This window comes from Sorex fumeus, unplaced genomic scaffold, assembly GCF_029834395.1.
Source record: "Sorex fumeus unplaced genomic scaffold, SorFum_2.1 ptg000020l, whole genome shotgun sequence".
Lineage (NCBI taxonomy): Eukaryota > Metazoa > Chordata > Mammalia > Eulipotyphla > Soricidae > Sorex > Sorex fumeus.
The window spans coordinates 14,102,520-14,126,049 of NW_026606077.1; the positions used below are offsets into that span (position 1 = coordinate 14,102,520).

Sequence of the window (23,530 nt, forward strand, 5' to 3'; positions counted from 1 at the left end):
GGGTGGGCTCAGGCACCTGGAACCCCTGGAATTCTGCAGAGCAGCCTCCTCTTGCCGTGGGGCCCCCAGGGGGGAGCAGCCCGGACCCTGGCCAGGTCCTCCTTAGCGCCTCCCCATCCCAGACCCAAATGGGGCCGGGCAGCTCGGTGGGGCTAGGGGCTCATGCGGGTGGGCAGCAGATGCCAGGCTGGCAGTGGCTGGAGAGCCCATGGGGCAGGGAACAGGGCGGCCCCAGAGAGTGCTGCTGACTGGGGAAGTTTCTGGAGGGTGCCTGGCTAGTCTCAGGGGACAGTCCCTTGGGGACAGGCTTTGGGATTCACAGTAAATTTAGTGCACTTTGTAGCCAATACAACGCTGCTGACCCCAAGAGGGTCCCAGGGAGGGGACACTGCAGGGGGCCTGCAGCCCCCGACAAGGGCTCTGCGGGGCCCTGAGCACTGAAGCTTGCTCACCCCACCCCGAGCCCGGCCCAGGTCCACCAGGGAAGTGTGGCTGGGGTCTGGCTTATGGGGGCATTTGTGTCCATAACACTGCTTGTCAGCCCACATGACCCAGAAATGAAGTGTCCCCCGACGGCACGGGCAGTGTGCCTGTGCCCCTGTGGAGGGCGGCGGCGGTCACTGGACGCGGCGGCAGTAGTAGCCCAGGACTTTGCACTTCTCACAGAGATGCTGTGGGTGCTCCTTGCTCTGGTCCGAGACGTCCAGGCCATCGGGCTTCTCCAGGGGTCTCTGCGGAGAGGGGGGAGGAGGTGTGGGGTGGGGAGAGCGGCAGAGGGGGGCACTGTCCAGGCGCTCTGGAGGCTGGCTGGGGGTTGGGGACGGGTGTGGGCACAGCCTGGGGACCCAGAGGCTCGATGCCCCTGTATGGACAGCTAGACCTCTCTTGGAAGCCCCCCAAACCTAGGACTGGGGCAGAACAGGGCACACAGACACTTCAGCTGAGGGACCGTCTGAGTCCGGCTGTGGGACCAGGGACTTCTCTCCTCTGACACAGTTCCAGCAGCCTGATGCCCTGAGTCACAGCACTGTGGGCTTGGGGTCACCCTTCAGCCCTGCACCCTCTGCAGGACTGACCTCTTCCTGCCTGTAGGGCACCGTGTGTCCTCAGGGGTCAGTGGGAGGAGCAGGAGGTGGTGGGGTCACAGGCCATGGGAAGGGCTCCACACTGCCCCTGGACACTGTGGCCACTCAGTGACGCTTCCCTGCTGTCACATGTGAGGTCCCAGGGCCCTGTCTGCTGCTTGGGAAGGGCAGGGACAGAGCCCTGGGGCAGGCAGGGATGTCCCAGGAGCCCCATCTTCTCTTAAGGCCCTTTGGCAGGGCAGCGCAAGTGGGGCCTCTCTGCTGCCCATGGCGTGAACCTGGCCCGGAACTTGACCTCTGTTCCTCCCAGGAAAGGGGACGATGACATGTAAGGTGGGAGGACAGATGGACAGACACTTTCTTGAGAAGAGGCACAGACGGCCGACAGGTCTACGAGAAAGTGCTGCACGCCCTCATCACCAGGGAAATGCAGAGCAAAACAGCAAGGGAAATCGTCACACAGCAGACACCCACACGGCACGAGCACAAACACGGCCAGTGTGGCAGAACAGAGGCCCTCGTCCACTGCTGCTGGGAGTGACGGTCCAGCCTTTCTGGAAAACATGGACACATCCAAACAACTAGAGACTCGGCTTCCACATGACCGAGAATTCTGTTCTGGGAACCCACTCAGAGGGCTCCAAACCCTCTTCAGAAAAGCAACTTGCACCCCCATGGCCCTGGCAGCGCTGGTCCCAACAGCCAGGATCTGGAGACAGCCCGAGTGCCCAAGAACAGAAGAGTGGACAAAGAAGCCAGGGCACCAGCGAAGATGAAATCATGCAATCGCTGCGAGGCGGATGACCCGGAGAGGGAGACACAGAACCATCTCACTGGGACGTGGACATAGGAGACGGTCGGGGACGGTCAAGGGCCCTGAGAACTGGGTCTAAAGAACTGAGACAGGGCAGAGGAAATGGACACTGGTGGAGGGTGTGGACATGGGCCCTGGTCACTGACGGCATTGGGAATCAGTGCCGAGATAAAACTGTGATGGATGAGAGCCACTGTCGTCACATTCCCGGCCATGACTTGAGATTGGTGACGGCAAGGGAAGGGGCAGTGGCTGACAGAGCAGCACTGAAAGTGGAAACATCCGGGCTTGTGGGCGCCACTGGCGTCACCTGGGAAGGCCTGCGGAGGGCTGTAAGAAGGGCTCCCTGGCCTTGGTAGCGCTAGGCTCGGGGTCCCTCTGGCCTCAGACTCATACTCCACAGCTCTCCACCTCTTGAAACTGGCGCCACCCAGAGTAAGGATGTGATACGGCAGTTGTGAAAAGTGAATCAGTTAGGGGCTGGAGCGATAGCACAGCGCGTAGGGCCTTGCACGCGGCCGACCCGGGTTCAATTCCCAGCATCCCATATGGTTCCCGGAGCACTGCCAGGAGTAATTCCTGAGTGCATGAGCCAGGAGTAACCCCTGTGCAAAGCCGGATGTGACCCAAAAAGCAAAAAAAAAACAAAAGTGAATCGGTTAATAGGTGCAGTCACTGGAACAGTGCCCCACATGGACTATCACTGTTGGCTGGCGTTACCATCACACACAACCTTAGGTAGGGCTGGGGGGTGGGCTGGGAGCCAGGCAACCTGCAGAGGCCCAGTGGGAACCCCTGCATCCCCCTCAGCAGCCCTCACCTCTTCGGGCTGCCCCTCCAGGCCCTGCCCCCTTCAGCCCCGCCCCGCCATAGTGCCACGGCCCCGCCCCTCCAGGTAGCGCCCTGGCCCCGCCCCTCCAGGCCCCTCCCTCCAGGTGGCCCCCGCCTGGCCCAGCCCTTCCCAGTTGGTTCCTGGAGAAACCCCGCGGGGTGCAGCTGGGGAGGCTGAGCCCGGCCTCCCCTCGCCCAGGGCAAACACTGAGCAGCTGGGACCGATGACCTGGCCATCCCCACGGCCAGCGGGGAGGCGGGGCCTTTCACTGTTTTCTTTTCCTGGGGGGCAGGGTGGAGGGGGCAGAGGTTGACGGGAAACAGATGTGGCTCTTGGGGCCGGGAGGGTTCTCAGGTCAGAGCTGGGGGCCGGAAACTACAGCCCCCAGCACCCCGGGGAGCGGGCACCCCACCTCCTTGGCTCATCAAAGGCTGCTGGGGCGACCTGGCTTGGGTGTGCAGAGGCCGGGTCCCAGGCCAAGTGACTTTGCCCCCTTGCCGGTCCCATGGGGTCATCCCCTCCCACTCCTTCCCTCTGGCCCTACTCCCGCCCGCTGCACCCCTCCCTGCCTCAGACATTCCCAGGGGTGCTTCCCCCCTGCCCCCAGCATGGATGGGCACCAGCATGGCGCGGTCCGGAGGTTGCTGCGTGTGGCCCGGGCTGAGCAGGACAGACAGACGGACGGGCTCCAGCAGGGGTCCCTGGCACTCAGGATACCTCAGGGTGACAGGGTCTGGGGGGCTTGGGAGGGGGAAGGAGGCCCCGGGGGCACCGCGGGGCGTGGGATCTCAGCGGCCTTCTGCCGGGACCTGGCTGGCCACAGAGGGTCAGCCCCTGCAGGGTCCACGCCTGCTGTGTCCTCTCCTTGCAGGAAGTGGCCTCTCCTGACCCCAAGCCCCAGCCTGCCCTGCTGTCCTCCAGCAGGACACCCCAGCCCTGCTCCAGGCTCCAAGGCGCTCCTCGGGCCGCGAAACGCCCCGCCCGGCACCAGCACCGCGTGTCCTCCCCCTCCCCTGGGGACGGCACTGCAGGCCCTGGGCCGCTCAGTCCCGCCTCTCCCGCCACGGACCCCCGCCAGTGCTGGGCGGCAGAGATGGCCCCGCCGGAGGCCCCTTGCCCACAGCTTCACAGGCGGTCCCCGGCGGTCCCCGGTTCACTCCCAGGCATGCGGCTCTGCTGTGATCCACTGTGAAACAGGCTGCGCAGAACCTGGGCTGGAGGCGAAGCCCAGCAGACGCAGCTCAGCAGGGGCGCCTGAAGGGCACCTGTGTGTGGGCGGGGCCCCTGCTGGGAACGGGCACCCCCACCCGGGGCGCAGGTGAACCCCGGTGCCTGCAATGCCGGGCCTCCCCCAGGTCCCCTCTCACGGCCCCAGTGGGCGGGGCCTGTGTCAGACTGGCGGGGGGGGGGGGGGGGGGGGCGTGTACCGGTAAACAGAGGGTGGGCAGTGCATGGGACGGGGTTGTGAAGGGTGTGTGGGAGGGTGGTGGAGGGTGTGTGAGGAGGTGCGTGTGGAAAGCTGTGAGTGAGGGTGTGTGGATGGTAGATGAGGGTGTGTGAGGGTGTGTGTGAGTGCTGAGGGTGTGGATGAGTGTCCGGGAGTGTGTGGTTTGTGAGGGGATGTGAGGTGTGTGAGGGTATGTGTGTGAGGGTGTGAGGGTGTGAGAGTGTCTGAGAGTGTGTGAATTGTGTGAGGGTGTGTGTGAGGGATTGTGAAGGTATGTGTGAGTTGTCTGAGGTGCTGTGAGGTGTATGAGAGTGTATGAGAGGGTGTGTGTGAGGGTGTATGAGGATGTGTGTGAGGGTGTGTGAGGATGTGTGAGGGGATGTGAGGGTGTGTGTGAGGGTGTGTGTGAGGGGGGTGTGAGGGTGTGTGCGAGGGTGTGTGAGGATGTGTGTGGGGGGTGTGAGGGTATGTATGTGAGGGTGTGAGGGTGTGAGAGTGAGAGTGTGTGAATTGTGTGAGGGTGTGTGTGAGGGATTGTGAAGGTATGTGTGAGTTGTCTGAGGTGCTGTGAGGTGTATGAGAGTGTATGAGAGGGTGTGTGTGAGGGTGTATGAGGATGTGTGTGAGGGTGTGTGAGGATGTGTGAGGGGATGTGAGGGTGTGTGTGAGGGGGTGTGTGAGGGGGTGTGAGGATGTGTGTGGGGGGTGTGAGGGTATGTATGTGAGGGTGTGAGGGTGTGAGAGTGAGAGTGTGTGAATTGTGTGAGGGTGTGTGTGAGGGATTGTGAAGGTATGTGTGAGTTGTCTGAGGTGCTGTGAGGTGTATGAGAGTGTATGAGAGGGTGTGTGTGAGGGTGTATGAGGATGTGTGTGAGGGTGTGTGAGGATGTGTGAGGGGATGTGAGGGTGTGTGTGAGGGGGTGTGTGAGGGGGTGTGAGGGTGTGTGTGAGGGTGTGTGCGAGGGGGTGTGAGGATGTTTGTGTGAGGGTGTGAGAGTGAGAGTGTGTGAATTGTGTGAGTGTGTGTGAGGGGTTGTGAAGGTGTGTGTGAGTTGTCTAAGGTGCTGTGAGGTGTACAAGAGTGTGTGAGAGGGTGTGTGTGAGGGTGTATGAGGATGTGTGTGAGGATGTGTGTGAGGGTGTTTGTGAGGGGTTGTGAGGGGGTGTGAGGGGGTGTGTGAGGGGGTGTGAGGGGGTGTGTGTGAGGGGGTGTGAGGGGGTGTGCGAGGGGCTGTGAAGGTGTGTGCGAGGGGGTGTGAGGATGTGTGAGGGTGTGAGGGTGTCTGAGAGTGTGTGTATTGTGTGAGGGTTTGTGTGAGGGATCGTGAAGGTGTGTGTGAGTTGTCTGAGGTGTGGTGAGGTGTACGAGAGTGTGTGAGGGTGTGTGTGAGGGTGTGTGAGGGTGTGTGTGTGAGGGGGTGTGAGAGTGTGTGTGTGAGGGAATGTGAGGGGGTGTGAGGGTGTGAGAGTGAGACTGTGTGAATTGTGTGAGGGTGTGTGTGAGTTGTCTGAGGTGCCGTGACGTGTATGAGAGTGTGTGGGAGAGACTGTGAGTGGTATGGGTGGGTGTGAGGTGTGGGTGCGCACACACCCAGCCAGTGTGGGGGTCAGAAAATGACCTCTTGTGGCATCTGTAAAAACCACTGCCACAGCATGAGACCCTGTCCAGGCCCCTGCCAGCCCCTGGCCGCCCAGCCTGCCACCGCAACCTGCTGGTCCACTCAGCCACACGGCGTCCCCCGGCGCACCCCATCCTGCATGGCTGTTCTCTCGCCCCCTCCGTCTCCCTCAGGGCCACCCTGCTGGCCCCATGGGGTCACCACCTCCCACTCTTTCCCTGTGGCCCTACTCCCGGGCCCACTGCACGCTCAGACACCCCCAAGCCGGTGGCCGCAGAGCCACGTGTCACCTCAGCTCCCAGAGCCAGACACGGCAAGCAGTGAGGTTTCCCAAGGGCCCAAGTCCTGTCCCGCCTCACACGTCCCACCTCTGCCTTCGAGCATCAGAGACACCCCAGCCCCCACCGCTCCAGAACTTTCTGCTTCCTCCAGATCCTTCTCACTGGCCGACTGCTCCCGATGTCCCAGGTCTCCTTCACCTCCTGACCCATTTCTCTTGCTCTAAGAGCTTTGGACCTGGAGCACTCCATGAGCACTCCGGGCCCCCAGGGCATTTGCACCTACTCTACTGTCTTTCTAGGATATCTTCCTCCCATTGGGACACGTCAAGCTTCTCCCCCTTTTTTAGGTTTTGAGGTCAGAGATCTCAGGGGCTGTGGCTCTGTGCTCAGGAATCACTGGGGAGACCAGTTGGGATGCCGGGGATCAAACCCGAGTGGGCCGCGTGCAGGGCAAGCGCCCCACCCCAGTACGATCTCTCCCGCCCCTCCCAGAGCAAGTGCTGCCCGTGACTCTCTCAGGCCCTCCGGGACCGGCAGGGCTGCTACACGGGAGGCACCAAAGCTGCTCCAGTCGCCCCCGCCCTTCACTAGCCCAGATGGGGTCCCCGCATCCTCCTCCACCTGGGAACAGCCTCCCCCGCCCATGCAGACAGACGGGGGCTCACCTGCTTGTGGGGGTACACGTTGATGTGGCACTTGATACACTCCTGCCCCATGTTGGCCCAGGAGTTGCCACTCATCCACTTCCTCTTGCACTTGGGGCACTTGTACTCGCCAAAGCAGCGCTTCTTGCCCTGGTAGGGGGTCAGCCCCTCGCCCTTGGGCCGCGCCTGAAGAACAAGAAGCAAGCACAGGGGTTGGCCAAAGGGCATCGCCCAGGCCCCCAGCCCCTCCGGCATTCACGGCCCGTGCTCCCGGTGAGGCAACTTCTCTCTCTCCCTCCCTCCCCTCAAGACAAAACAAAGTCTCTCAGGGCCACCAAGTCACAACTGAGCATCTGGACGTGTGGACCGCGGCACGGTTCGCTGACCACAGCCTTGCAGAATGCAGTTTCCACTTTCACTGTTGAATATCTCGTACGACAGGCGAGGGACGCGGGATGTCTGTGATTTTGTACCTGGGACTGTAGACTCGGTTCCTGAGGTGAAACTGCTGGGTCACCAGCATGTGTGTTTTCTTCTGTTCTGGTTTTTGTTTGTTTGGGGGAGGCCACACCGGGTGGTGCTCAGGGCTGACTCCTGGCTCTGTGCTCAGGATCACTTCTGATGGGGCTCGGGAAACCCTGTGTGGTGCCGGGGACCACACCTGGACTGGCTGTCTATCAGGCAACCCACGTTTGCCCCTGCACTGTCTCTGCAATTCCAGACGGTCCCTTTGCCGTTTTGTGCCAGTCTGTCTGCTTTCACTATTTCTAGTCCACACCCACTGTCCAGCAATTATTTTTCATATCCTGATTTCCTCCTCCGCCCCTCTCGGAGTGCCCGGCAAGCTACCCAGAGTATCTCGCCTGCACGGCAAAGCCTGGGAAACTCCCCGTGATGTCTTCGATATGCCAAACACAGTAACAACAAGTCTCACGCTGGAGACGTTACTGGGCCCGCTCGAGAAAACTGATGAACAACGGGAGGAGAGTGACAGTGACAGTGACCCTGATTTCACAGAGCACAACCCCCTCACATTTCCATCCACTTCGTTCCCGAAGGCCCAAGGTCATCTTGTATTGGTCTTGCCCTTGAGTCACTTCTGGCAGGACGTGGGGAGCCCTGGGAGATGCCTGGGACGAGGCAGGTGCCTCCCCGCGGTGCTAACTCCAGCCTACACCGGGCTGATCTTTTCCAAGGGCAGAGCAGCGCCTGGGAGTTCCCACGCCTCTAGCCCGCCTCTGCTGATGGGCCTCCAGGCTGTGCGGTGACACGTCCCCCGGATGAGGGCGGGAGTGTCCTGGGCTGCCCGGCAGAGCGGTGCTGGGTTATGGGTTGCTGCGCCCTGCGCTACTGAAGAACCGCACACGGTTTCCCTCCGAAACTGCCAGTCTGCACCCTTACCGATAGCGAGCAGGGGTGACTCTCCACCCCCTGCCCACCAGCACCTGCCGTCCACCCAGTCACTTGGCCACTCTGCCAGGTGTGTGGGTCCCTGTGGGCTCTGCACCCTTCAGGACCAGCTCGCAGCGGCCTTCCCTGGAACCGAGTCTCCAGCGTTGGTCACTCCCGTGCCAGCCTGTCCGCTTGCTCCCAGCCCTGGTCTTGGGCCCGTACCCCGCCCCGGCCCCCGACTCCCTTCTGTCCCTGCATTTCCTGAGAGGGTCCATCAGGGGTCGCTCCTCCTGCTTCTGTCACCAGGGCCTGCTCCAGCTCGCCCGCCCACCACTGCTGGAAGTGCCCCATTTCACTGCCTCCCTCACGCATCGGCCTTCGAGTCCCTCATCTCCGCTCTCGTGAATGGAACAGTTCCAAGCAGGCTGGAAGGTGTCTTGACGCCGGCCCAGTATTCGGAACCGGGAATGGAGCACGGGCTGGTGATGGGTCAGTGGGGTGGAGGAGACACTGCCTACCTCACCCCTGTTCCTGCTCCCACAGCACCATCAGGCCGGGAGCTGGACCGGGTTCAGCCCAGTCAGCCCCTCGCCCCTCTGACGCTCCCTGCCCTAGAGGGTCCCAGTGGGCCCCTGTCAGCCTCTGTCTCTGGGATTCTGAAATGAGTTGCAGGGTGGACTTGGCCCCTGACACCAAGGGGTGTCGCCTGGCTGGAGATTACAGCACAGCTGCCTCAGCCCGGGCCCAGCACGACCAGCGGTGGTCCCACAGAGCCCGAGAGAAGACAAGGCTGGGCTCACTGGGTGTGACTCGCTAGCCAGGGCAATGGCTAGGTTCTCGGGGTGCCCGGGGTCAGGGGAGGCTGCAGGCAGTGCTGCACGTCTGCTTCGGAAATGGGGAGAGAGGAGACCCGTGGGAGCCAGGGCAGGGTCCAGCCTGTGGGGTGACAGACCACTCTGGGCAACTCTCGTGAGGGCTGGCATTAGCGGGCTGTGTCCACACTGAGGAAGCACCGAGCTGGGCCTTTGGCCACTGTGAGCTTGGAGCCATTGCCAATGTCCTCTGTGTCCCCTCTGGGGCAGGGATGAGACCTGTCCCAGGGACGCAGCCGCTTGGCTGAACAGACAGCTCCCAGGTGTCCCTCCAGGGCTCTGAGGGGTGCCAGGGAGACTGAGCGCTGAGCCCTGCCCTGTGTCCCTCCCAGCCAGGGTCCCAGCCCAGGTCATGCTTTGGCAGGTGGGCTGGGGGAAGCCACGGTTCACGCTGACATACAAGGCTGAGCCAGAGAGGAGCAGCTTTCGTCTCGGGCATAGCTGGGGTCTCTCTGCAGACCCCAGACTGATGCCGAGAGAGGGTCCTGGCCCAAGCAGGGGCCAGCACGGCCAGGCCTGCTGCCCCCTCTGGGCGACAGGCTCAGACCCACTCGTGTGTGAGAGGCTGGGGGACCTGTGGGCTTGGGCCCGTGAGCTGGGTGGGACTCCAGACCAGGTGAGGACGGCCATGGAGCATGATGGCCTGAGGGCCGAGGGTGGTGAGCACTGAGGGGGACGGCGGCAGCATGGCCAGGCACCCCTCACAAGGGCCCGTGAGACTTGCTGCTGGCGCATGAGTCCCGTCGGGTGGCCATGAGCACAGATGGGGTCAGCCACTGTCCGCGATGCTGGCGAGAGACGGTTTCCCTGCTAATCTGTGTCCTGGACACTTGCCGAGTGAAGGGGCGACCACGGGAGGGAGCGCGTTTCCTGCTCTGTTTCTCTACTTAAACTGGGCCAGAGGCGGTCCCACCTTTACAAACCTGCTTCCTGGGGCTAGAGCGACAGTACAGTGGGCAGGGTGCCTTCCTGGCACGGGTTTGATCCCCGGCACCCCACAGGGCCCCCCAAGGCCTGCCAGAGCCAACAGTAAGCCCCGAGTATCACTGGGCGTGGCCCCCAAACCAAAACCATAAATAAATAAACAAAAAGCACTGTAGCACTGTCCTCCCGTTGTTCATCGATTTGCTCAAGCGGGCCCAGTAACGTCTCCATTGTGAGCCTTTGTTGCTACTGTGTTTGGCATATCGAATACGTCACGGGGAGCTTGCCAGGCTCTCCTGTGCGGGCGGGACACTCTCGGTTGCTTGCTGGGCTCTCTGAGAGGGGCGGAGGAATCGAACCCGGGTCGACTGCATGCAAGGCAAACGCCCTACCCACTGTGCTATCGCTCCAGATAAATGAAAAAGTAAATACAAATACCCCTTCCGCCCCCCTAGCAATTCCGGGTGTCCTAGTTCTGGGGACTGTCCTGAGGAATGAGCAGGGGTCTGCCCTGTGCTGAAGGCAGCGCTCAGTTGGGGCAGAACATCAGCTAACACTCACCAAGCCACACTCAGTACACGCCTGGCTGTGGGGTGGTGGTCACGGAAGGTGGCAAAGAAGAAATTCATGTGTTTATATGGGATTTTCTATTCTTAAAGTTTTGGGGGAAACGCTCTAGTGAATTTAGAGGAAAACTTAAAAAGAAAAAAACTAAAACCAAAACCAAAACCAACCATCAGGAGAGGTCAGGGGAAACCCCAGAGCTGGGATGTCCAGGCCCTGCCGCTGGCCCTCCTGACCACACGGGGGCGCTGTGTGCCTTCCCGCAGTGCCGGGAGTGTGTCCACGCCAGCCCCGCCTGCAGTGGCGGTGGGGGTCTGGCAGGCCCAGCGTCCACTGCTTGGTCTGCTCCCCGCACTCACTGTCCACAGAGCTGCCCGGCGCTGCCCACGGACACAACTGCTCCTTTGATTTAGAGGGAAGCAGAAGAGCCACAGCTAAGTGGCCACTGCCCAGCGGCCTCCCTGTCCGTCCAGGGTGAGCTTTTGGACTCTGTGCCCCTTTGGGGGCAGGTGACGGCCACGCGGGGGGCGGAGGGCCGGGGCAGTGCCTCCTGTTGAGACTCCAGCTGGGTTCTGCCCAGGAAGCCTCTGGTGCCCGGATCCAGGGCTCAGGAGGGCCAGCTGCAGGCAACACCCCCGCCTGGCCAGCCCCGTCCTCTCCGCGTCCCTCCTACGCGCCAAGGATGGTTCGTCCATCCAGGGGTCAGAGGCACCAGAGGTCAGGCGACTTGCCGAGGGCCTTGCTGACCCCACCTGCCTGACTCGGGCCGGCTCTGTCTGTGCCCACCCGAGCACCCAGGGCCCAGCAGGGGGCAGAAGCCAGGAACAGCTGCCATTGTGGGGTGCAGGCAGGAAGGGGACTGGATGGTCCTCCTCACCCTCCCCTGGCGGTCCTCCCTTGACCCTGCCTGGACTGATCTTCCCCACCCTGCCCTGACTGTCCTCCCAGCCCTCCCCCGATGGTCCTCCCCGTCCTCCCCCAACAGTCCTCCCCGCCCCGGCCTGAAGGTGCTCCCACCCTGCCTGGACAGTGCTCCCCCGCATGCCCTGGGGCCCTGCTCACACCCGCTCACCCACTCGGCCATGCATGTGGCACCGTACACGTCCGCTGTGAGGCGATGCCGGCCGCCCAGGGGAGAGAGGACAGTGGCTCTCAGTGGTGGGCCTGGGCCTGAGTTGAGGATGCAGCAGGCCAGCTGCTCCCAAAGGCCCCAGCCTTCCTGGTCTTCCCAGACAGCCCTGGGGGCCACTGGCCGGGGGGCCAGGCACCTTTTCCCCTGGAAGCCTCCACCTACTGCCCAGAGCCAGGCCCGGAGAAGGGCCAGAAAGGGCCCCTGCTCGCCACGCCTCGCCTAGGGTGGGGGGGCTGGGACCCCCTCCCACATGCCCCCAGCCCCTCCTAAAGACCCAGCTGAGGCCAAGAGGCCCGAGCGCCCAGAGCCACAGACAAGACCTGCCCCCTGGCCAGTGCAGCCGCAGGCTGGAGGAACCCGAGTGGCTGCCCGCCACCCTCTGCCCTCTGCCCTCGGCCCCAGCTCTGTGCAGTCGTCCTGGATTATGCAAACACACAGGACGCACGAGGCATGTTCTCACAGCCGGGCCCAGGGGCAGGAGCACCCCCCGGCACAGACCCCCTCGGCACCGGCTCCCAGGCTCAGACCCACTGAGAACTGCGTCTGTGGAAAGTTTCGGCGTCCACAGCCCTCAGCAGGTTGACCCCGACAGAGACACACTGCGAGATGGGGGTGGGGCAGGTGGGGCCCATCGAACCAAAGCCACAGAGAGAAAACGAGGGACACCATTCTCTCAAGTGTTCCAGACGGTTTCTCCCGCGTCCTTGGCCACTTCTCGCAGAACCTGCGAAGCCCGACAGCCAGGTGGACACACGCGGTGCCTGAAGCTCACAGGACTGCCCGGCGCTGCAGTCTGGTCCAGGCAGCTGCCTGCTCCAGGGGTCCCAGGAAGTGGCCTCAGCAGGACAGTCGGGGCGGGGGCGGGGGTGGGGGGTCTTGCACTGCCATCAAGGCCGGGGGAGGGGGCATGGGAGGGCATGCTGGGGGGCCGAGCTGGAAGGACGGGTGGGCCGGGGGTTGGGCTGGGAGGACAGGCCGCAGCCCACGGCCAGCACCCGCCTCCTCCCCAGCCCCGCCCCTCTGCTAGGCTCTGGCTGCAGCCCAGCTGGGCCTGGAGAGCCGGGCCAGCGGCCACCCTCCGGCCTGCCCCAGCTCGGGCCTTGCCACTGCAGCGGCCGGAACAATGGGCGCTCGCAGGGAGCCGGCAAGGGCTCAGGAAAAGCCCAGTGAGGGCTGGGGGGGTGGGCGGGGGGTGTGCAGTCACGGGGAAGGAAACCAGGAGAGGGATGCAGGGGAGGGTAAGAACGAGCTGGGGAGGGGTGACGGGGTGTGAGAAGGGTTCCCCTCCAGGCGTCTGAGTGGGGAGCAGCCCCCACACTCACCTCTGCAGCCCAGAGCCCCCACCTCCCGCACCAAGTCCCACCCGAAGGCTCTCGGCAGATTTGAAGAAATCTCCAGAACTTTCTGGAAAGCAAAGGCTTTAAATCACATGCACAGCCGCTCCCCGAGTTATCTGCTTCCTCTACTGGCTTCCTCCACAGCCAGCAGCACGGGCAGGGCCGGGGCGGGCGGGAGAGGGAGGGAAGGGGGGCCAGCCCGGGGGCGGAAAACATCCAAATCCCAGCGATTGCAAAAGTCCCAGCTTCCCGGTGGAGGCCGCGAGGAACAGACAGAAGCTGCCTGTGGGCCGGGCACTTCCAGGATCCCCGCCACCCACCCGGCCAGAGGTGCCCAGACCACGCCGGCCACTGCGGGAGCAGCTTCACTCCACTGCTGTGCCAGCCCCAGCCCTCACTTCTTGAACCCTGCCTCTCCCCAGGGGTCCATGTTCCCTTCAGGCCCTGCTGGACAGGACCCTGCCCCCCTCAGAGCTCTCCACGACCCTCTGCCCCCCCCCCCCCCCGCTGTTCCCTGGTCCCGGCAGCCCCAACTCAGAGGACTCCCTAAGCTTCCTCTGCCCGAAACGCGGGACATTAGGCCAGGGCGGGGGGTTCTGCTGCAGTGGCTGCCGGGGGGTGGGGGGGAACACACACAGTCTGGGCAGCGGGGGACACGGTCTGGGCGGCCTCGGGGCCGAGCAGGAGGAGCGGGCCCGGGTGGCCACGGTCACCAGCCCTGCCTGCTCACCCACTTGAGGCCTGGGCCCCACAGGCCCCGGGGCCGTGCCGGGGGCGGGGGGTGGGGTGGGGGGGAGGGGGCAGGTGCTGGCTCAGCTGGGGGGAAGCTGGGGGCCGGGGCCACCGCCCCGGGAGCAGGCGACGGACCTCGGCTCAAAATAGCGCCCGGGAGGGTGTGGAGGGCGGCCGAGCGCCAGATGAGGAATCCGAGCTGCCCGCAAAGGCCCACTGAGTCAGCAGTCTGGGGCCACTCTTGAGCCTGGCTGAGGCGTCACATGGACCTCCGCACCTCTGTCTGTCCTTCCGAGCACAGAGCTGAGTGTCACCGCCATCGCCACCCGACTCTCATTCCAACTGTCCCCAGATGAGCAAACGGGCTCAGAGAGGCCAAGGAACCTGGCCGGGGTCACATAGCAAGTGGGTGGCGGCCCCTCGGCACAGTCTCACCGGCACTGTCCAGTTCCCTCCTTGCCGAGGGAGGCCCAAGGGCTGTGGCTGAACTTCAGAGGCTCAGGCTAGTCCAGGCATCAAACACCCCTTTCGCACCAGCCCAGTGTTGCTGCTGGAGCAATCGGAGGCAGCAGGACGGGCGTGAGCAGGAATGGGTGTGCACATACGTGGGTTTGTGCAGGTGTGTGCACGTGTCTACGGCTGTGCACACGCGCCTGTGCAGGGGCACACAGCACCAGGAGAGCAGCGGGAGCAGGGCCGGGCTCTGCGGGAGGCGCAGCCCAGTGGAGGCCACAGCCACACCTTGGAGCGGCCTGTCTGGCACAAGGGTTCTATGCTACCAGGCTCCATGAACAAACGTGTGTCCCCGTGTGTGCACCCTGGGTTCCGCTGGTCCCGGGACATGTCACAGGACTGCTGCGGCTTCCACCCCCCCAGCTGAGGGACGTTCAGAACCACCACTCCTCCAGGAAGCCCTCCAGGAGAGGTTGGCCTTCCCCAAGAGCTCCTGGCGCTGTGTGTCCCTGTGGGAGCAGACCACGGATGGGCGCTTCGTGGGACAGACCACGGATGGGCCCTCTTGGTCTCTGGACCCAGCAAGGAGGGGGTGAGAGGATGAGAGGAGAGGCGGAGCACGTGGGTCCCCCCGGCTTACAAATGAGGCTGGCGAGAGGCTGGCGGGGGTGGGGCGGCACAGAGACTTCCTGCACAAGCTCCTCAGGGCGGCTATTGTCCCCCGGGGCCAAGGCGCGCTGTCAATGGGCCCTCTGTCCCTCCCGGGCAGGCTGGCCTGGCTCACTGCGTCCCGCCTGGGCAGCTGGGAGAGGGACGCCCACACTTCCTGTCCCACTGTGCGGGCCTGGGGGGCAGGCAGAGCACCGGGGACCCTGAGACAAGTGCTCATCTATGTCCCTCCGACGAGGGTGGCCCAGCTGGGGCAGGAGGCGAGGACAGCGGTGCTAAGGACACGGGTGCGCCGGCCCCTCCCCCACGCCCCTGTCGGAGCCCGTGTGACCGCCAGGCTGAGACCTGCTCTCTGCACCCCTGCCCTGGGGCCTCTCTACCAGGTCCCAGTTGCTCCGCTCGGGGTGTCGCCTCCTGAGAGCCATCCAGGAGCACGGCCCCCGCATGCCCGTCCTCACGTGTCCTGTCCTGTCGCCCACTCCTGATGCTCCACCAACGGGCATAGCACACTCCCTCACCATGTGCCTAGGCCACGTGAGCAGGGCTCTGGGGCCACAAGGGGCGGCGGGAAGAGGGTGCCGGAGAGGAGCAAAGGGAAAGGGGGAGCACAGGGTCCTTCCACAACGCCGAGCTGGGCTGCAGCCCGCAGGGGAGCCAGGCTTATACGGGGGGGGGGGGGGTTTGAGGGCTTCCAGGGTCTCTAGACGGTTCGTGGTGCAGGGGTGAGTGTGGGAGGGACTGGATGGCCCGTGGTGCGGGGGTGAGTGTGGAGGGGCTGGATGGCCTATGGGTGCAGGGGTGAGTGTGGGAGGGGCTGGATGGCCCGTGGTGTGGGGGTGAGTGTGGAGGGGCTGGATGGCCTATGGGTGCAGGGGTGAGTGTGGGAGGGACTGGATGGCTCGTGGTGCGGGGGTGAGTGTGGAGGGGCTGGCTGGCCCGTGGTGCAGGGGTGAGTGTGGGAGGGACTGGATGGCCCATGGGTGCAGGGGTGAGTGTGGGAGGGGCTGGATGGCCCGTGGTGTGGGGGTGAGTGTGGAGGGGCTGGATGGCCTATGGGTGCAGGGGTGAGTGTGGGAGGGGCTGGATGGCCCGTGGTGCGGGGGTGAGTGTGGAGGGGCTGGCTGGCCCATGGTGCAGGGGTGAGTGTGGGAGGGACTGGATGGCTCGTGGTGCGGGGGTGAGTGTGGAGGGGCTGGATGGCCTATGGGTGCAGGGGTGAGTGTGGGAGGGGCTGGATGGCCCGTGGTGCGGGGGTGAGTGTGGAGGGGCTGGCTGGCCCATGGTGCAGGGGTGAGTGTGGGAGGGACTGGATGGCTCGTGGTGCGGGGGTGAGTGTGGAGGGGCTGGCTGGCCCGTGGTGCAGGGGTGAGTGTGGGAGGGACTGGATGGCCCATGGTGCGGGGGTGAGTGTGGGAGGGGCTGGATGGCCCATGGGTGCAGGGGTGAGTGTGGGAGGGACTGGATGGCCCGTGGTGCGGGGGTGAGTGTGGAGGGGCTGGATGGCCTATGGGTGCAGGGGTGAGTGTGGGAGGGGCTGGATGGCCCATGGGTGCAGGGATGAGTGTGGGAGGGACTGGAAGAGCACAGTGGCAAGGGGTTGTCATGTGGTTGGGGAGAGGTGCTGTACTGTGGGAAGGGGTGGCAGAGGGCAGAAGGAAGGACCCCAGGCAAGACAGGAGCCACAGGGACAGGACTGGGTAACCTCAGAGGGACAGAGACCTTTCGAGGGGCTTGGCCCCACCATCCAGGGAAGCTGTGGGGTCGGGCCATGGGGTCCCTTTTAGGGGAGGACTAGCTGGGTGTGACTTGGGGAAGTCGAGAAAGGGCGCAGCCTTGAGAGGACTCTGTCCGGGAATCTGCCACCTGTCACCCACCTGTCACCTGTGCACGTAGTCCCACACCAGAGCTCACGTGGACAAGGGGCCTGATATCAGACACACATGCACACAACCACACATCTGTACACACTTAATGTGTGTACTGATTACACACATTAAGTGTAATGCCCACACTCACACTTAATGCGCACACATGCACTTCCCGAGAGCAGTGCGTCCTTCCCACACTAAGCCCCAAGCCACAGAGAGGGCAGTGGGTGGGCGTGACCGTCTTCACAGAACCCCCTCCCTGCCCTGCACGGATGGGCCAGAGTCAGCACAGAGCCTGCGTGTGCCCCGTTGGGCAGCGGGGCTGTTCCTCGAGTCCCACACACAGTCACCTTGCCACTCTTGGCACAAGCCCTCGGCAGCCCATCGCAGCAGGAAAGACGGCTCAGGAAAGGCCTCACGCCACAGCACCGGGGGCTCAAGCTTCTGCGGAACAGCCAGAGAGGGGCCAGCCCTGGCTTGCACCCCAAGCCACAAAACGGTGACCCCGAGCTCAAGTTAGGCCCAGGAGGCATATAAACCCACCTGGGAACCCCCCAAAAGACGGCGACACCAGCTTCTATTCGACTCTAGCTCCACGGGGGCACGGCAGAAGCTCCAGTGAGGACACGATCTGTGTGTGTGTAGCAAAAGCTGATAAAGACATGTGCATGCAAATGCACTAGTGAGCATGTATCCTGTATATTCACATGTGAGCACACACTGGTGAGGGCACACATACTGTATGTCTCTGCACACACTGGTGAGGGTGTGTGTACCATACATGAGTGTGTGCACACACTGGTGAGGGTGCATGTACTGTGTGTGCACACACTGGTGAGGGTGAGTGTACTGTCTGTGCACACACCGGTGAGGGTGCATGTGCTGTGTGTGTGCACATACTGGTGGGGGTGCGTGTACTGTGTGTGCACACACTGGTGAGTGTGCATGCACTGTGTGTGTGTGCACACACTGGTGAGGGTGTATGTGCTGTATATGAGTGTGCACACACTGGTGAGTGTGTATATTGTGTGAACACACCGGTGAGGGTGCGTGTACTGTGTGTGCACACACTGGTGAGGGTGCGTGTACTGTACATGTGTGCACACACTGGTGAGGGTGCGTGTACTGTGTGTGCACATACTGGTGAGGGTGCGTGTACTACGTGTGTGCACACACTGGTGAGGGAGCATGTACTGTACGTGTGTGCACACTGGTGAGGGTGCGTGTATTGTACGTGAATGTGTGCACACACCGGTGAGGGTGCGTGTACTGTGTGTGCACACACTGGTGAGGGTGTGTGTACTGTGTGCACACACTGGTGAGGGTGTGTGTACTGTGAGTGTGTGCACACACTGGTGAGGGTGCGTGTACTACGTGTGTGCACACACTGGTGAGGGAGTATGTACTGTACGTGTGTGCACACTGGTGAGGGTACGTGTATTGTACGTGAATGTGTGCACACACTGGTGAGGGTGCGTGTACTGTGTGTGCACACACTGGTGAGGGTGCGTGTACTGTGTGTGCACACACTGGTGAGGGTGTGTGTACTGTGTGTGAACACACCGGTGAGGGTGCGTGTACTGTGTGTGCACACACTGGTGAGGGTGTGTGTACTGTATGTGAGTGTGTGCACACACTGGTGAGGGTGCGTGTACTGTGTGTGCACACACTGGTGAAGGTGTCGCTTGTGCATGCACATGTGCACACACTGCGTGTCCCGGACATGCCCTGTGTGTGTGACTGCACTCCCTCTTCCCATAGGCCTCCGTGGGTCGTGTGTGGATCCAGGCCGCCAGCCAAGGCACAGCTCAATTCCTCAAAATGATCAAAGTAACCAAAAGCCGGGGGTTCACGTAAAGGAAGAATAGTCAGTCCGGCTGCTCGATGTGGCGAGCATCTACTGCTGCTGCTGAGGCTGAGTCTGACTTCTGGCCAGGCCGTGCCTGCGGAGAGAGACGGAGCCCTGGCTCTGTGCCTCCGAGACTGGGGTTCGAGTCCCAGCTCTGCCATTCCTGGCCACCAGGGCACCTCGGAGCCAGTGTTCGGCCTCAGTGAGAGGCGGTCTGGAGCAAGTGTGCACAGCTGCCAGCTAGGACGGGAGCCCAGGCCAGCCTGGTGCAGGGAGCCGCGCCCACATTCTCCTCGTCCAAGGCCCAAGGCGCCTTCTCTTCTATCCTGTCGTCCTGCTGAAAACCCTGGCAAGTCTCCGGAACCCCAAATCTCACCCTCTGAGTGACTAAGTCAGCGTACTCTCCTCCTCTGACAGCGAGGGCCGCACAGGAAACTGAGGCAGTGGCATGCAGCCCCGCCGCCCGCCACTGCCCCTCAGGGCCTGTGAGGCTTCCCAAAGCCCCACAGATGCGTGCGTTCTGCTCCGCCAGCTGCAGCCTGGAAAGGCTGGGGGAGGCTTTCTCAAGGGCACGGGGCTGGTGGGTGCGCACCATGCCCACTGCCTGGCCCACTCTCCCGCCCACCCTCGGAAGCAGCTGCACCCTGGCCCTGGAAGAGTGAAATGGAGTCTATGTGGTGGGAGGCAGGAAATTGCCGGGATGTCACGTGGGGGCAGCAAGGGATGCTCTGGGTCCTGGCTCCAGGCTGCACGGGCAGAGGCAGGCGCTCTCGGACCTGACAGGACCCTGCCAAACCCACTGCTGAGGACAGTGGCTGGACCCCTGGGCAGGTGCAGATACACAGGATGCCTCTGGACAGGCTGCTCCTTCAGTCCACCTGCCCATCTGTATGTGCGTGTGTGTTTGTGTGTGTGTGAGAGAGATAGAGTGTGTGAGAATGTGTGTGAGAGAGTGTGTGAGAGTGTGTGTGTGTAAATGTGTATGTGGAAGAGTGTGTGAGAATGTGTGTGAGAGTATGTGTGTGTGAGAGACTGTGTGTGTGTGAGTGTGAGAGACTGTGTGTGTGAGTGTGTGAGTGTGAGAGTGTGTGTGTGAGTGTGTGTGAGTGTGTGTGAGAGAGAGTGTGAGAGAGTGTTGTGTGAAAGACAGAGTATGTGTGTGTGCGCGGAGAGTGAGAGTGTGTGTATGTGAGAGAGAGAGTGTGCGTGTTGCTGTGGAAATAGCAGACTCGTGTGTCTGAGAGAGTGTGTATGTGTGTTGCTGTGGATATAGTAGACCGTGTGTGTGTGCGCGTGTGTGTGTGTGTGCATTCTTTTGGACGCAGTGAGCTTCCATGAGTGGGTATATGTTGAGTCCTAACGCTCAAGCTCCCCCTGACAGCTGGACACAGGCAGCTCTCCCGGGAGGTGGGCCCTGGGCAAAGAGCAAACTTACCCACCCCGCCCGCTGCGGGGTTCCACAGGCCCCTCACACTGGCTCAGCCTTGCGCCCTTGACTACCAGCGACAGCAAAAGCCAGAGCAGGGAGGTTGGTGGGTCTGTGCTGTCCCTGGCCCTCCGGTCCTGGGCCGAGAAGCGGCGAGGGCGTGCGTCCAAGCTCACACAATCACCACCTTGTCTGGGGGAAACAAAGGCCAGCGTCCAGCGCTGGCGGCCAACTGCCCGCACGCAGAGACAGACCCCGGGGATGCTGCATTGAGAAGTTCCAAAAACACTCGTCCCCAACAGTTAAGATTCATCAGGACGATGCGTCGCACAACACCAAGCTGTGGCGATGCAACCCCCAGAAACGCTGAAGCAATCACAACCTCTCTGTGTGCCGGGGGACCCAGGACCAGGCACTCAAAACCCCAAATTCAGCTGCCCGGGTCCGGGTCAGCCGGGGGGCTGGGGACTCTGGCCGCCAGCACCCCTCGGGCCCTGCCACACTCACTCATGGCTACGTTCCGTGAAACACACACACACTCACACACACTCACCTGCTACACCCACAGCAGCACACACACTCGCACAGGCAGTTCACACTCCCCTGCACAGGAGAGCCGTGCCATGTCTTGCCTGGAGAGCTGGCGGGTGCCCCAGCGGGCACCTGGACCTGGCTACCTCCCCATCCATCTGACAGGTGGGCAATGGACCCCAGAAACTGACCCAGGATGGCCAGCACTGGATCTCACTGCACTCAGCCCCCAACATGCTTCCGCTGCCTGGGCCCTCTGGGTTCCTCAGGTGTTTTCCAGTGGGGACGGGGAACACACGGAGATGTCTTGGGGCTACAGAGACCCCAAGTTCCCCAGTCCCAGGATGCTGTGGGGTGTGGTCAGATGCTGGGGCCCCACTCCTGGGGTACAGGGAGTCTCAGGTAAGTTGCCCAGCACCTCCTCACCCTGAAGGGCTCACGGCAGAGGACGGGGGTCCCGGGACCCCTTCAGGCACACGCAGGGTTGAGGGGCCGGAAGCCTCCAGCACCCTCCACCAGCTGGTTCCAGCCAGTCACAGAGCCCTTGCTCAGGTCTGACCTGAACTCCTTCCGCGGTCCCTCAGCCCGGACCAGGAAGAGGACCCTGGACTTGCTTAAGAAAACCCCCTCCTGTCTGCACCCCAAAAGAGGCCCGGTCCCCGCTCTTGAGGAGGTGTGGCTGGCGGCTTCAGGACCTTCGGCGTTAACCCCCCATCCCAAACCAACGCCTGCACCCGCCCCAGGAGGCGGGGCTTCCCCTCACCCCCTCCAGAGAGAGAAGCAGGAGCCCAGAGGGTCCTTAGGGACACAGGGCACCAGGGCCACCTGTGCAGATTGTCAACAGGGGCCGACGGCCGCCTCCAGAGAAGCTGAGACAGGGTCTCCGAGGCACCAGGGCCTGTGTCGGGCGGGCGAGGGGCCTGGCTACTCCAGAGCTGGGAAGGGGGTCCCTTACGCCTCGGCCCACCGACCGCCCCCAGTGTCCCAGCGCCAGGCTCCACGGGCCGGGCACTCTACGGGCCTCCAGGCAGTGTCCAGGGGCTCTGGCTGAACCGGCCTGTGACTGACCTGCTCCTAGGCACTGAGCCAGCGGGGCAGGGGGCTACGGAAGAGGCTACCTGGAGGTGCCCCCAGGTGACCCTCACACTGAGAGGTTGTGGTGGCAGGCCACGGCCAGGGGCACGCTGACAGGTGAGCACCCTTCCTGCTCGCCGCCATACCCCACTGAGCTGCGCTGTCCCCCCTGGGGACTGACTGCAGGCTGGCTTCTGCCCGGGCCCATCCTGGGCCTCAGTTTCTCCTCTGCAGAAGGTCACACGGAGGCCACAGTGGGAGTCGGGGGGGGAGCGGGGGTGGTGTGGGCAGAGTTAGGGCATCGGCTAGAGCCTGTCCGGGGAAGTTCTGGTCTGGGCCACACCTGGGCCGGAACGCAGCGGCCACACCTCACTGCAGGTGGTGCTGAGGCTGTGCCAATGGTTCTGTGGACTTCCGGTCCACTGCCCCTACCACAATCCTAGCCAAGATGCTATGAAAACTCAAAGCTGATGTGTGCGGCTCCCTTGGGAGCCCCACATGGGGTGAGGTAGCTCAGCGCAGTTAAGAGATGGGGACACGTGTCTCAGCGTCCTACTCCCAGCAAGGCCCCAAGCAGGAGGGCGACCACCCGCCCGATCAGAGAGGGTTCAAGACAGGGCTAACTTGGCCAAAGGTTGGCCAGAACTGGGGCCCGGATGCGACTCTGGGGGGAATCTCAGACCCTACATTACGAATGGACGAATGGATGGACCAAAGAGAAGTTGAGTGATTACTAAGCTGGCAGGCTCCGAGCTTGGGCCCCTCTCCTGGCTGCCGGCCAAGCAAGTGCAGCCGTCCTGGGACAGACCCTGGGAAGCAGGAGACAGCGGCGCCAGGGCCTGAGCACGGGAGGGCACAGGACCAGCCTCAGCTGGCTTGGCTGCAGGGGAGCGGCGGGGAGCAGAGGAGGCGTGTGGCCCAGGACACCGCACAGGCCAAGCTACGGGCCTGAGCCGCAACCAGAGCCCAGGGGGGTCATGGCAGGGCCCTTCCACGAGCAGCTGCCTTTGTCCCCCAGACAGAGGCAGATGAGAGGCCACGGATGGGTCAGAGCCCCGTGCTGGGGCCTGATGGCAAAAGGGAGGGATCAGGAGGTGAGCGTGGCATGAGAGCGGTGAGGGAGGTGGGAGTCCTTAGAGAAAGGCCCTGCAGGCCGGGCCAGGCGGCCCGGAGTGTGTCTGTGTGCACTGCGCAGAAGGCAGAGAGGAGAGAGGAGGCCCAGGCGACCCCCGGCCTCTGGTGTACCAAACTGTGGGCATGCGGACACTGAGAACTGCATCGTCCCCATGCCCACACGGTCCCCCCAGACACCCCATGAAGCCCATGAGACCTGACGAACCGTGCCGGGGGGTGGACACAGACCAGAAAGGGCAGAAGGAGGCGCAGGCCACAGCTCACGGCAACCCGGCCCACACCTGCCTGTCCTCTGAGAGGGAGCGACAGAGAGTGAGAGCGGGAGACCAGGCAGAGATTGCGTTGCGTGCGAGAGTGTGAGGGGACCAGTGAGGTGACAAGGCGAGACAGAGTGACAGTGTAGGAGACGGCGAGTGGGTGTAGTGACAGTGTGTGAGAGTGAGCGTGAGTGAGTGAATGAGGGTGAGCCTGAGGAAGAGTGAGTGGGAATGGACGTGAGTGGGTGGGTGGAGTCCTTCCAGCACTGGCGGGTACCTGGTGGACAAGGACAGCCGAGGCCTTCTGGAGAGAGCAGATATCCCTCTCACGCGCCTTCCACGAAGCCCTGAAGGTGGTGAGGCCTGCCCTGAGGTCTGGGGCAGAGGACCCGAAAGGTGAGGCAGCTCGCAGGCTGAGCCCGGGCTCGGGGCTCTGGGCTCCTTTGAAAGGAGAACTGGCCCAGAGGATGTGAAACCTGCCGTCCCCGACTCTTTCCCGCCAGGCCCAGGGCAGCAGGAAGGATGTCGAAGGGACTGTCCACGAGCTGTCCACACCCCACAGCTGCCCCGAATATTAGAGCCAGGAGGGAGCAG

General features: G+C 63.1%; 1 protein-coding gene across 1 annotated transcript in view; it reads right to left on the reverse strand.

The window, feature by feature from the left end:
• Nucleotides 1-276: 276 nt before the first annotated feature.
• ZCCHC24 (zinc finger CCHC-type containing 24) overlaps nt 277-23,530 on the reverse strand; it is a 47,771-nt gene continuing 24,517 nt past the window's right edge. Inside the window, exons 3-4 of the mRNA XM_056113448.1 lie at nt 6,744-6,908; nt 277-731 (exon numbers count right to left, since the gene is read on the reverse strand). Coding sequence (XP_055969423.1) covers nt 618-731; nt 6,744-6,908 — 279 coding nt within the window. The 3' untranslated portion in view covers nt 277-617. The remainder of the gene's footprint in view (nt 732-6,743; nt 6,909-23,530) is intronic.